General features: G+C 35.0%; 1 protein-coding gene across 1 annotated transcript; it reads right to left on the bottom strand.

The window, feature by feature from the left end:
• Positions 1–4,004: 4,004 nt before the first annotated feature.
• LOC114389314 lies at positions 4,005–7,335 on the bottom strand. Its single transcript, XM_028349954.1, has 6 exons — positions 7,056–7,335; positions 6,815–6,933; positions 6,548–6,669; positions 5,796–5,903; positions 4,732–4,879; positions 4,005–4,514 (listed from the first exon to the last, which is right to left on the bottom strand). Exons 4-6 carry the CDS (start codon positions 5,865–5,867, stop codon positions 4,273–4,275), a joined length of 462 nt encoding a protein of 153 aa, XP_028205755.1. The 5' UTR covers positions 5,868–5,903; positions 6,548–6,669; positions 6,815–6,933; positions 7,056–7,335; the 3' UTR covers positions 4,005–4,272.
• Between the last annotated feature and the right edge of the window lie 6,675 nt (positions 7,336–14,010).

A 14,010-nucleotide genomic window follows, 5' to 3' on the forward strand; every position in this document is an offset into this window, starting at 1 on the left:
TGACTACTATAAATGTCTTGACCCCTCATGATCATGGTTTTCTTTGTGGGGCATTGAGAGGCAATGTGACCTCTCCCAAGACATTTGAAGCATTTAATATTGCTAGTCCTTTCTTGGGAACTAGTCTTAGGGGTGTATTTCTCTATGGTCTTACCCTTATCTTCCTTAGGTTTTGAAGGTGCAGCCCCCAAAATTCCATGGGCTTGGTCCTTCTTTGGATAAGAGTGAGAGCCATAAGATTTTGAAGAAGGATTTCTTTTAAGTTGTTGCTCCACTCTTATACAAAGTTGGACTAGCTCATCTAGGTCCCTATATGGAAGGAGTTCAACCTTGTTCCTCACTTCCATATTAAGTCCACTATGGAACCTAGCTATGCTTGTTCTTTCCTCTTCCCTAAGTCCAGCTCTTAAAAGGAGTAGTTCCATTTGTTGTCTATATTCTTCAACACTCATACTCCCTTGTCTAAGCCTTTAGAACTTGTCCATAAGCTCCCTTTTAGAGTAGGAGGGAATGTGCCTCTTCCTAAGGGCACTCTTAAGATCATTCCAATACTCTACTGGAGGATCCCCATGAATCCTTCGTTCCCTAACAAGGGAAGTCCACCAATAGAGGGCATACCCTTGAAAGCTAAGGGTAGCCAATGGAACTTTTCTCTCTTCGCTAATATGAAGGCAAGCAAAGAGTTGTTCAACCTTCATTTCCCAATCTAAGTAAGCCTCAACATTATCTTTTCCATGGAAATATGGGAGGCTAATGTTAACCTCTTGAGGCCTTCTATCCTTTTCTCTTCTTTGGGAGTGATGTTTAGTATGTGAACTATGAAGCCCTCTATAATAGTCGCTAAGTTCTTCACTTAAACTCTTGCAAGAGTCATGACTACTATAGGAGACATGTTTTTCTCTTTTCATTTCTTTCATTATTTTTCTTCTTTCTTCCTCTCTTATTTTCTCTCTTTCATCTTGACTTATTTTTTCCACTCTTTTTTTTACCTTTTTCTTTTCTCTCTTGTTTTTCTTTCCACAACTTAAGGGATCTCAACTCATCTAATATCTTATAAAAAGGGTCCTTAGGAGTAAAACCCTCACCATTAACACTAGATGAAGAATGAAGACTCATGTTGGTTCCTAAGTTATGGTTCTTTCTTGTTGGGGGTTTGAAAAAAAGGTAAAAGAAACTATGGTTGAAACTAGCCAAAATAAACACTAAAAGAGGTGTGAAAGATAAGGTAAAAACTAATTGGTAAAAGGCAAGCTATCTAGGCGGTTTGACAATGGAGGATAAAGGAAATAAGCTATGAAAGTAAGCAAGAAATTAAAGTGCAAGAAATGCAAACTAGGCAGATCCTAAGAGTGTTTGGATGACCTCATTTAAGGTTCCCAACAAAACACTCACTATCCTAAGGGAAAATTGCCTAAAATTATTACACACAAATGGAAGTAGGGTGACCTATTGGAGGCTCCCAACTTACTTCCAATGAAAGGCTTTTTTGTTACAAAATTTGAAAGCAAAACAAATTGCCAATTACAAAGTTACAAAAAAAAAGTCCTTAATTGTGGTGGCTATTCTCTCTTTAGTATTTCACTCAATTTGGAGTGCTTCTTAGTCCAATAGCTCTTAAGGTGGTTGGCCCCTTGCTTCTTGACTCAAATTCTTCAAGATATGGCACCAATCCTCCTTTCCAATTCCCTATATGGCAACTCACAAGCAAGGAAACAAAGAGACAAGCAATAACCAAAGACCAAAAAAAATGAAATGAAAGCTAAACCAATAGAGTTTTAACAAGACAAATTTCCAAGGATTATTCAACAATTAAAGCAATGAAAAGCACAAAAAAGCAAGCTAGGACTCAGAGAAACCTAGAATGGCTCTAGAGTAGAGTAGAAAAAATCTAAAAAAAAGACTCAAGAAACCTCTAGTTTTGGCACTTGTTTTCACAATAATTTTAAATTGAAATTTCAGAACTAGGATTGGTATAAAATAGGCACCAATTATAGAACAAATTTTGAGCCAAAACAACAAGCACACTTTCCTGTCACTTTTTTTTTCGTGGACACTGATTTTTCTTCCAAATTGTGCGATTTTTATTATTTTTTCCTTTAATCCAAATCGCTTGGTTCTTTTTTTATAATTTTTTTCCAGATGTCTAGAAAATTCAGTAAAACTTTCAGCTCAAAAAACGTAGTGACCAATTCCCAGTAATTTATACAAGTTCGTATGTTCAAGCTGCCAGCACTAGCGATTTCAACCTAGAAATCATGAGTAGTGTTTATGTTGCTTAAGGCTTGGATAGTTACAATTTGTGTTTGCTTATGCTCAATTATCTTGAATAACACAATTCAAGAGAGCTTAAAACTTATTTTGATTCATAAATCCAGCCACAAATCAGCACCACAACTCAACTTCATCATAGGCATCATGTAGGAAACTTAGAAAACAAAAAAAAGTTCAAGAACAAGACTACTTCTAGGAATTGATTTAGAACATGTTATGAACTAAATAACATGCATGAATTAGACTCAAAATTCAAAATATAGGCTAAGAATGACAAGAATACATGAACAAATGTATCTAGAATTCAATCAAAAAAATAAAAATTCAACACAAACTTAGAACATAATGTGACAATTACTATGACTAAACATGACTCTAAGACAACATGGATTAAGTGATTTACACTTAGATTTTTGTGTTTTTTTTTCTAATCAATATTTTAGAAGAAAATTTAGATCTAAAGGTTCAGCACAAGAATATTATGAATGAAAAATGATAGAACCTAAAATCAACACAAAAAACATGATTCAAGAGTAGATCTACAAAATTTGAACCATAGAAATGCAAGAACAAGTGTAGATCTAAGATTTAATCGGTTTATATTTTTGAATCTACTCTAAACAGCACCAAACCACAAGACAATGGAGGATATACAAGGAGAATAAGATGAAGAACAAGGAATTAAAGAGAATTCATCGAACAAAAAGATAGAGGAAGCAAAAGACATCACCTAGATGAAGATGCTCTTGATACCACATGATGTAAGCTCCATTGGAGCTTGTAGGCCTAGGATCTTCTTCATCAATGGATTCCTTTTCTTCTTGAAAGATAAATGGCAGCGGAACGGAGAAGGAATAGAGAGAGGAGACGCCACTTCAAGGAGAAGATGAGTCTAGAAGAAGCTCACCACCATAGGAGGCCATGGATAAGAGCTTGGAGGAAGAAGGAGATGAATGAAGAGAGAGGGAGAGAAGAGCACGAAATTTTGTGCTCTAAAAGAGCTCTGAAATCTGAAGTTAATATTCAAATGATCAAAGTTCCAAAAAATGCACACACATGACCTCTATTTATAGCCTAAGTGTCACACAAAATTGGAGGGAAATTCAAATTTCACTTGAATTTGAAATTGAATTTGTGGAGCCAAACTTTGGAGCCAAAATTTCACTAATTATGATTAGTGAATTTTAGTTATGGTTCAGCCCACTAATCCAAGATCAATTCCAAGATTCTCCACTAAGTATGCTTAGGTATCATGAGGCATGAAATGCATGAAGGACATGCACAAAGTGTGACTATATGATGTGGCAATGGGGTGCAGTAAGCAAATGCTCACCTCCCCCTCTAAAATTTAATTGGATTGGGCTTCTACCAATTCAATTAAATTTATTTCCAACCACACACATCAAATATCCACTTAGTGCATGTGAAATTACAAAACTACCCCTAATACGAAAACTAGTCTAGGTGCCCTAAAATACAAGGGCTGAAAAAATCCTATATTTCTAGGGTACCCTACCTACAATATGAAGCCCTAAATACAAGGACCAAATATAATGACATCCTAGTCTAATATGTACAAAGATAATTGGACCCAACCTTGGCCCATGGGCTCAGAAATCTACCCTGAGGTTCATGAGAACCCTAGGGCCTTCTTTAGCAGCTCTAGCTCAATCTTCTGGGAGCCTCTTGCTCATGGTTCTAGTGACTAATCCCTTCCTAGGGAGGATTGCATCATTGCTAATTGCACAAATAAAACTAAATTTACTTTTTCTTTAAAGAAAATAATAAAGGCAAGTTATCTATCACCCTTGCGGCAATATACTATAAGTAACTTGGCCATCTGAGCTTTAAAGCCAAAGACGATATTAGCATTGATCTAATGACTTAAAGTAGAAAAAGCTTTAAACCTCAAACAAATTTAGGAAATGAAGGCCAGAACCAAGTAAAAATTTTAATTTTTGTAGATGGACCCCTACTATGTTCCACAATCCACATCAAACATCATGCAATTAAGAATATTTCTCTGATAAATAAGCCACTAAAATCATAAATTATCTGCACCAAAAAAAGGAAGATATCAAAAGATAAATTGAATAGGCCAAAAGTGCATACATGAGTTCCAACTGTTAGGTCCACAACCTCCTCCGCCATCACAAAATCTGATGCATCTCTACTGGGGTATTCTTCTGCCTTGGTGGAAACTACTTTTAGTAGTTCAATAAACAACTTAGAACGAGGGTGATCTACAAGAAAGGAGTATAAATTTGCTTTAGAATCACTTTTTTGCCACATCAAAGAGTAAATGAAAAGCAATGAAGTTAACCATTCTAAACTTATATTTGCCATGTTAAGTTGAAGAAGTCATAGAAGTAATATTGAGGATCATTTTTGGACTACTTAAAACAATAAAAACATCAGTCTAGCTGAGAACAGCAGAAAACAATAATTAAAGGGCAAAACCTTTTGCACTGTTATTTACAACATCGGTTAGCTGTAAAGGCTGCTGCCGCTCTTCCTTCTTGCACTTCAACTTAATTTGATGCCGTCTTTTATCAGCGAAAAAAGTCTTTTGTATCATAGAAAAATCTGTTCCCATCTCCCTAACAGCCTATGCCAAAATATTAATAAAGGAATTAGGTAATTTACTGTAATGTACAGCTCTTTGCTCATACTTGGTCTTGAGCAAATCTTTGTCCTCTCTGAGACTAATTATTTGTCTTGACAAATTCTGTCCCCTAAGTTTATATAAGAATATTTATATCTTAGTTTTAACGATATACAAAAATGTCTATGAATATGCAAAAATCGTGTTCAAAGGCCTCAATGATAACATCTTCTGAAACATGATTCTTCTCATTATCTTAATCTGAAAATTAAGTTTAATAGCCACTTCTCATTATCATATAAAAATATTGGAAAAAAAGAGGAAGAGGAATAGAAAATAGAAACCACATTTATTAGTTACAACAGTCAGTTTTAACAAATGAGAAGTTAAAGAAAAAAGATTAAATAAAAAAATGAAAAAGTAAAATAAAACCAGTTATAATATGCTATCAAAGGAGTAGAACAGTTAAAAAAAAATTGAAACCAAAATGGTATATTGCCTTTATTATTGTTAGATTACATATTACTAGATTCTAAGAGTTTAAACTACAGTAGCATGAGAAGTCTCAAGATTGCAGCATGGACATTTTGAAATAGTATAAGCATTATCTCATTCAATTTCTTATATATATATATATATATATATATATATATATATCAGTGTTGGGTACCGCCAAAATTCCCTAACGGGTATTATTTTTTCAGCATTATATATTCCATTTTGGATAATGAGAATTGGGGGTGGGGGATCCAATCAGATGTGAATAATGTATTCTTCAAAACTGACCTAGGAATAATGAACAAAATAGCTGAAAAAGTTATAAACTTGATATTTAGGTCAACAAGCAAACAATTTTAGTCAAATGCAATGCTAGATGTGAAATTAAGAATCACCAGAAAAGACATATACAGATCAATACCTCCTTGAAGCCAGAAAACTCTGGCCACACCGAGTTAGTTGCAATAGTTGAAAGGAAGACATTGTGGAACATCAACCTCTGCCTTACCAAAAAATAAATTTGTTGTAGCTGCTCCATACAAAAATAATAGATCAATAGCCAGAATTGCAGGAATTATAAACCTCTGGGCAAAGTAGCACACTTAAGGCACACCATGCTCTTCAAATTAATGAGGATCCCACAAACATATCAAAGTAGTAAACCTATGATACATGCCACTAAAGGAACAAATAGTAGAAATAACTGATTTTCCTATCAAAGTGGTAAACCTACAATACATGGGTCTTATTAAATGGTTGCCTAACCAGGAATGGAACCAAATACTAGTACTTAATGGTTACTCATAGGTACATACCAAATATTAACTTATTTCTCAAGTACAAGTCAGTCCATGTAAAGTACTACAAATTATCTTGTGCATAAGTTAATTTGAGCTTATGAAGAAGCTCATCCCATTTTTACTTATTTTCCTTTCCTAGAAGTCCTTCTAGATACACTTACCCAAACAGGCCCTAAGGGGGGAATTGCCATACCCTGTACTGTACCCCCTATGCATCCATAGAACTAAGTAGCAAAACAAATAAACGATTTTACATAACTTAATGTAGCTTGGGGACCTTAACCCCAATGCATAAATCATGTAGAAACAAAGGGGCATTAAATTAAAGCATTAACACAATCATGAAGTAGTAGAAAGGAGACAGGTGGCTAACATTGAAAGGTGGATATCATTAAACATGCTCCAGCAGCGTCAAAAGCACAGTAAGAGAGCAAACTCCTCTCTCTATAGAAAAGTTGAGTGCTTTGAAAAGTAGAGCTCAGCGATGATTAGAACCTGCAAGGAAGTTGTTACAGTGATTCCTTTAAACACCTCAATTAGAGCAAACAAAGCAAAGCAGATTTATCAAATTGACACGTGCTGAAAAAGTGTGAAGCAGTGAAGCAAAAATATGACAGATTGGAAATAACAATAATCATACCTATGAATTAATAACTTGAAGTGAATCACATGCTTTGGGAGATTTGAAGAGAAAAAATGGCGAGGGACTTCTAGGAAAGGAACCGTGGGGATTCAGAGATTGGAAACTCACAGTTGATGCTGAAATGTTATTCATAAAAAAAGGAGTAAGAAAACCAAAAGCCCCAACTGGCGATGTATAAACCCTAAGAGGCAGAACCGCAGATGACCCAACCCTCTTATACTGCTCAAAAAACTCATACCCCAACATGATGGGATTCTCCGTGGCCACCACCCAAACCCACGACACGGTCAGCTTCCGGCATCGGCGTCCACTGAGTCACAATTCTCAGCGGCGAGAACCCACAGGTTAACGCATAGATTCTTCCTGAACGAGAGGTCGAGGGCAAAGATCTTGGCAGCGGGGCCGAGGTGGCGAAGCTGGTAATTATAGAAAAGACGGAGCTCGACGAGTGTCTTCTCCATCTTGTGGATAGTGCGGGTGCATAGAGGAGGTTGAAGGGGGTAGGCAGCTAGCTACAAAATTAGTAGTGAAAATTTTTAAAAGGTTATTCAAAGATGGTGAATACAAAAAGACCGTCTTTGTATAACCGCACTAACTAGGACGGTGTTTGTCAACCTGTTGTTGTATTTCTTAAGCTCGTTATTGAAGGCGGTTATTAAATAACCATCATTGTATGATTTCACGAAAATTACCACAATGCCATCGTGTATCCTTCAATGACATTTTCTTATTAACTGGCATAGCTAGTGCGTCGTAAAAAAGCTTTTTTTGTAGTAGTGGTTGTACCAAGTATATCAAGGCTTTTCTCAACTTCGACCATTTTGATAGTAATTTAGCACCATTTTAGACTACAAATATGACAGGTCCGGAATGGTTAAACCAAAGATTGCCTTGTGAAACTCCTGGGTAACAATTTGAATTAGTCAAAATCTAGAGTAATTATTTTTGTTGGGACCACTTCAAAACATATTAGTTTTTATCCTTACCAGCCTCAAATTTTCGCAAGAAAATTTGGTCTATGTCAACTTCCTCCAGTGCCGATATATCGATAGAGGATTATACCTAATTAGATCTCAGGAGAAGAATCATTAGTTCCTAAAGTCATTAGAAACAACACACCCAAACTAAAGTTACAATTCCAACCATCCTCTTTTGAGAACTATTTCCTAAGAGCATAATATTTTTTCTCATGGTGGACTAAATATTATTCTGAGAGACCTATTTCCGTCTTGACTTGCTTGGAGAAACTAATTAAATCTTGTGGTTTTGTGCAAGACACCAAAAAAAGGAATAAATGTAAACATGAATTATTTGTCGAAATTACTGGCTTCGAAAATTTGTATCATATTTGTTATCACCCAAGTCGCACTATAGCTACTTTTTGAGAAGTAGTATTTACCCTCAGAGAAAAAAAATAGAGAAAATCAGAGCCAATGGTAGAGTCATAATTTCGAAAGGAAGCACTAATTTTTCTCAATATTGCCCAAAAAACTTTCCTCTCTTCCCAAATGCCTACTTTGGTCTAAGTAAGAGTCTTCAAAATTCTCCTTGAGTTCGAGAACTATTACCATTATCAGCCATGTACAAACTTAAAAATGCTCCTTCTCTAAAAGAGACCTTTGCTTAAATTTACCTTGGAGATTACCTTCACCATCCAAATGGAATTTTACCACAAGAATGTGTAGAAATCGAAACTAAACAAATAAATTGTAAATTTTTTGTTTTTTCATATTAAAGAACTTGAAACAATCCTCACTAAATGTTTTATTGTTTTCAATTTCAACTTTCAGCGCTCTCTATCAAAATTCCCCATCAAGGAGATAGTGAATATTTGGATGATGATGATCAAGGGACCCTAAAAAAATCTTCTTGAAAGAGAAATACTCTTTCCAGGAGTACGGGACATTAGGTATATCGAATTCTCCAATCCACTTGATTTTATTCTCAATGATTTTTAGTAACTCAATTAAATTTCTTATAGGGGTCAAGGAAAACCTCTAAGACCAAGACTAATGACAAAGTGAAGCTTCCACCAAAGCCACCGAAATTTGAACAACTACCAAATGTTCAATTCATTTGATTTTGATTTAATTTGTTTCCTTGATTCACATAACGTATCAATTTTCTTATTATTTTAGTCTACCACCTCTCAACCCTCCAAAACTAAAATTTCAAAGGGATAAGATGAATCCAATAAAGACATGCCTGTTAGTTCTTCATTTAAATTGAACTATTCTGCCAAGACCAAGAAAAAGGTAATGGATTTTTTATATCTTTTGTATTTTGTTTGTTGAATAATGGATCTTTAAACCATGAAAGTTCTTTTCGAAAATCCAAGAACATTATTTTCCAGGAATCTTTAAGGAAAACTTCACAAGATTTCAATCTAGAAAATTTCTTGAGATCCATATTTCGAATGGAGTATTGAAGGATAAATCTTGGCTTTCTACATTGTAGGATGATGATATAGTGGATCTTTCCTCCTCCCAAACTCCTTCTCAAATCGGTGATAATGAGGTAAATTTCCAAAATATCTGTAACTTTCTTTTTGCATCCAAATACTATTAAGAACTATAGAACTAACTCATTACTTTTCGATAGGATAAAGAAAATCAAGATACCATAACTGTTAGCTCTAGTGCAAAAAACGTAAATAAGGAAAAAATTGCTAAGCATTCCAATCTCTAATTATTTTTTATACTTCAATTTTCAATATCAAAATTAAATTTAACAAATACGTTCTTATGTCACATGTGTAAAAGATTTGGACATACTCGTTTCGACAATGGATGCCAGCAACACCAGAGCAAAAGAGGGTCAAGACGAAAAAGATGATACTCAAAGCCATAATGAATCCTCTCCATCAAAACAAATGTCACACCTGGAACCCATGGTCGAGGAAAACATTGTTGAGGTGGACTCTGATCTTGACCATTTTTTGAATTAGGAAACCGAACAACACACTTCAGCTGCAGAAAAGGAACTTCCATTTCCAGACCCGACTGACGTCTTTGTCCTTGTTCCAATGGTAAAAATAATGAACCAATAATTGATCAAAGTATGTGACAGTAGAGAAAACCCTAAATCAATTTTGTTTACTTCGACAATTAATCTTAACTCTGTCTTGATTTTATTGTAGTTATCATTGAAGAACCTCCTATTGTGGATGCAAGAGATATTCAAAGAGAAACAAATCCACTAGATGTTGATCTATTCACTTTCATCAACATTTGGTCCTATGATTCCATGCCCTTGAAAGCTTTTGAATCTAGTCATAACAGACCATTCACTCATTTTGACGAAGTTGTGGCTAAGTTTCAAAGGCTAGCGTTTGATCAACCTCTTGAAGACTCTCTTTCTAATCCAGATTACAAGCTTCAACTTCAGTAGTCAATAAACGAGGTCTTAATTTTAACGACTTAATGATTGATGAGATTCAAAAGGAAATATAATTTTTCCTCAATATCTTCAATAATGCCTTCGAAGTTCATCAATTACATAATCAGCACACTACTGATATTGATGAGATAGAGTCTTCTATAGAGCAAGATCGAAATAAGTTAATTCAAGTTTGAGAAGGTTTCCAGAAGGCCAAAGAGAATCTTATGCTAATACCAGGGCCAATCGAGAAAATCGAGAAATTTGAGGCAAAACTAGTCAAGAAAGAAAAAAGATCTTTTGTTGATATTGGCCTATTTAAGAACTTCATTCCACTCGCCTTAAGCTTGAAGGACTTCAATCTACCAAAGAAACTAATGAGAAGAATAAAGATTTTTGTACTCATCTACTAAAGACATAAGGGCCCTCTCGAGAAGCACAGGCAACTCAAAGTACAAACAACTAGAGTATGCTCGAAAGGAGTCTATGAATGTCTTAGCTACATGGCTCGAAGCCTTTAATGAACTGAAGTGGTGTTGTTTTATTCGATCTACTAAACCTTCATCTGTTTTAGATTCTTAAACTATGATCTTTTTTTATGTTTTACAATCCATCTAGTCTCTTGAACCAATTGCACTCTAAATTTCCACATTATGGGAATGTTTATTTCAGTTATCATTGGTCTGTATGCTTTTAAGTATTTTCCATTTATCGAACCAATATAACTATTCATATTTACTTCTTGAATCGCATAAGGATTTTCCGAAAAAACCTTTTCGATAACATATGGCCCATCCCAATTTAGTGTCCATTTACCAAGAACTTCAGATTTTTTATCCGTTGGTAATATAACTTTCCAAACCAAGTCTCCAATCCGAAAAGATTTTTTCCTAACTTTTTTTTATTGTAGTGTTTAACAACTTTTTCTTTTTGATGAATAATGTTTTCAAGAGCAATTAAATGTTCTTCATCCAAGGTATTTTACTCGTCATACATCATATCCCAATAGTCTTGGACAAGAATTTCATTTTATCTTTGGATTCAAATCTAATTCAGATTTATTTCGATAGGCAAAATTGCTTCGTGGCCATAAACCAACTTAAAAGGAGTGACACTAGTGGCCCCTTTTGGGGAATTTCGATAAGCCCACAACACTTGATCCAAAGTTTCATGCAAACTCCTAGGTTTTTGGCAAACATGTTTCTTAATTAAGCTTATCAAAATCTTATTTGTGGCTTCAACTTGGCCATTTGCTTGTGCATAATAAGGAGTCAAAGTTAATAACTTCATATTTCAAGAGTTGGGGTATTGAACCACTTTTCAGCCAGTAAAAATGGTGCCTTGATTTGTTGTAAGTGTTTTAGGATACCAAATTGAAAAATAATATTTTTTTATATGAAATTTATTACTTCTTTTTTATCAGCATTTCTCAAAGGAATTGCTTCTACCCACTTGGTAAAATAATCCACTGCAACTAAAATATACCTAGGTCCTTTCAAGGAAGGTGGATGAATTTGACCTATCAAATCTAAAGCCCATCCTCAAAAAGGTCAAGGTTTTGTTACTAAATGTAACTCACATGCTGAAACTTGTTGTATGGGACCATGTTTCTGATGATTTTGCATAATTAATACAATCCTTCAAAATAGTTGGCCAATAATAGCCTTGTCAAAATAACATCCACTTCATCTTTTCACCAACTTGGTGAGAACCACAAATGATTCAATCCTTCCAAGGAAGGGACCCATCACCAGAGCCATGGCTAGGAGAATCCAAGAAGATTGGGCCAGAGATGCAGGAAAATGCCCTAGGATTCTCATGAGCCTTAGGGTAGATTTTGGACCCAGGGGCTAAGTATGAGCCCACTTATCTTTGTACATACTAGATTTAGGGTTTCATTATTTTTAGGCCTTGTATTTAGGGCTCCATAGTGTAGGGAGGGTACCCTAGTAATGTAGGATTTTTCAGCCTTTGTATTTTAGGGAGGACACCTAGACTAGTTTTTGTATTAGGGGTAGTTTTGTAATTTCACATGCATTAGGTGCATTATTTGATGTGTGTATTGGGAGAAGCCCAATTCAATTAAATTTTGGACCATCCTAAGGGGGAGGTGAGCATTTGCTTGCTACACCCTATTGTTACATCGTATAGTCACACTTTGTGCATGTCCTTCATGTTTTACATGCCCCATGACACCGAGACACACTTAGTGGAGAATCTTGGACTTGATCTTGGATTAGTGGGCTGAACCATAGGTAAAATTCACTAATCATAATTAGTGAAATTTTGGCTCTAAATTTGGTTCCACAAATTCAAATTCAAATTCAAGTGAAATTTTGAATAGAATTCAAATTTCCCTCCAATTTTGTGTGACACTTAGGCTATAAATAAAGGTTTTGTGTGTGCATTTTTTCAACTTTGATCATTTGAAAATTACACTTCAAAGTTCAGACCTCATTTGAGGCATAAAATTTTGTGCTCCTTCTCTCCTTCTCCCTCTAGTCATCTTCTCCTACCTTCAAGCTCTTATCCATGGCTTCCTATGGTGGTGAGCTTGTTCTTGACTCATCTTCTCCTCGAAGTGGCGTCTTAAATCACCTTTCCTCTTTCTCCATTCCGCTGCCATTGATTTTCAAGAAGTAAAGGACTCCATTGATGAAGAAGATCCAAGGCCTACAAGCTCCACATGGAGCTACATCAACAAGTCCCTTCATGAGTTTCAACCAAAGCTATATAAGCTTTTGATTCTCCCAAACATTTTATAGGACTCCATCTATACCCTTTTTATACAACTCATTTCCAATAATAACATAATTTACAACTTTGTACTTTATCTATCGATCTACCAATAAGTTAGGATTTCAAAAGATCATCGACTAAAGGCTTTCTTCAGTCTTGAGTTGTCAACACGTCTATATTAAAAAAATCTACTTCTTCCTGTAATTTTTCTTTGACAGTTATCAAAGTTTCAAAATTTTGTTTACTCTATTTATAACCAGATGCAATTTGAGCCAAGTCATTAGCTTCTTTATTTTACTCTCAAAACATATGTTTAAATTCGACTTCATCAAATCTAGTTAACAACTGGGATGCATATGAAAAATATTTCAGCAAATTACTTTTGATGCACTTTAATTTATGGGTTAATTGATTGATGACTAACTCAAAATGCCCTCTAATCAAAACGTGTTTTGCACCTAGATTCAATAATATTTGTAAACCCACTATTAAATCCTTATATTTTGCTTCATTATTGGAACATAAAGGTTGGATTTTAAAAAGGATCTGCACAGGTGTATTATTTGGAGAAATTAAAACAACACCAATTCCAACACTATTCACATGTTTTGTTGTGGGTCCACCTAACCTCAAACTTGATAATCCATAGACGAGGGTAAATTCGGCTCAACACCATCTAACCCTAAAAAGTTTTGTTTAAAGGGTGAGTTCATTGCTCCCTTAGAAGCCACAAACAAAGAAATATCACACACCTACCTACACAACAACTATGTGTGATTTACTAACAAACAACTCTCACAATAACCTAATTGTATATCTTTCACACATTTTATTTATCATGGGACCAACCCGCCATTAAGCTTTTCCCTCTTTAATGGTCTTACAAACTCTCATAGATGACAATTGGAGTTCACATTCCGCCTGGTACAAGTGATGCTCTTCTCTCAACCATGGATATGGCTCAATTCTAGTCAAGAATATTAAGTGAGGTCCATGAATCCCCCATGCTAATTGGATCCATTGTCTTTAATAGGGTTATCATTACTCTTCATTTTCCCTCAAGTTTCTTTGAATCG

The sequence above is a fragment of the Glycine soja genome, chromosome 16 (genome assembly GCF_004193775.1).
Source record: "Glycine soja cultivar W05 chromosome 16, ASM419377v2, whole genome shotgun sequence".
Classification (NCBI taxonomy): Eukaryota; Viridiplantae; Streptophyta; class Magnoliopsida; order Fabales; family Fabaceae; genus Glycine; species Glycine soja.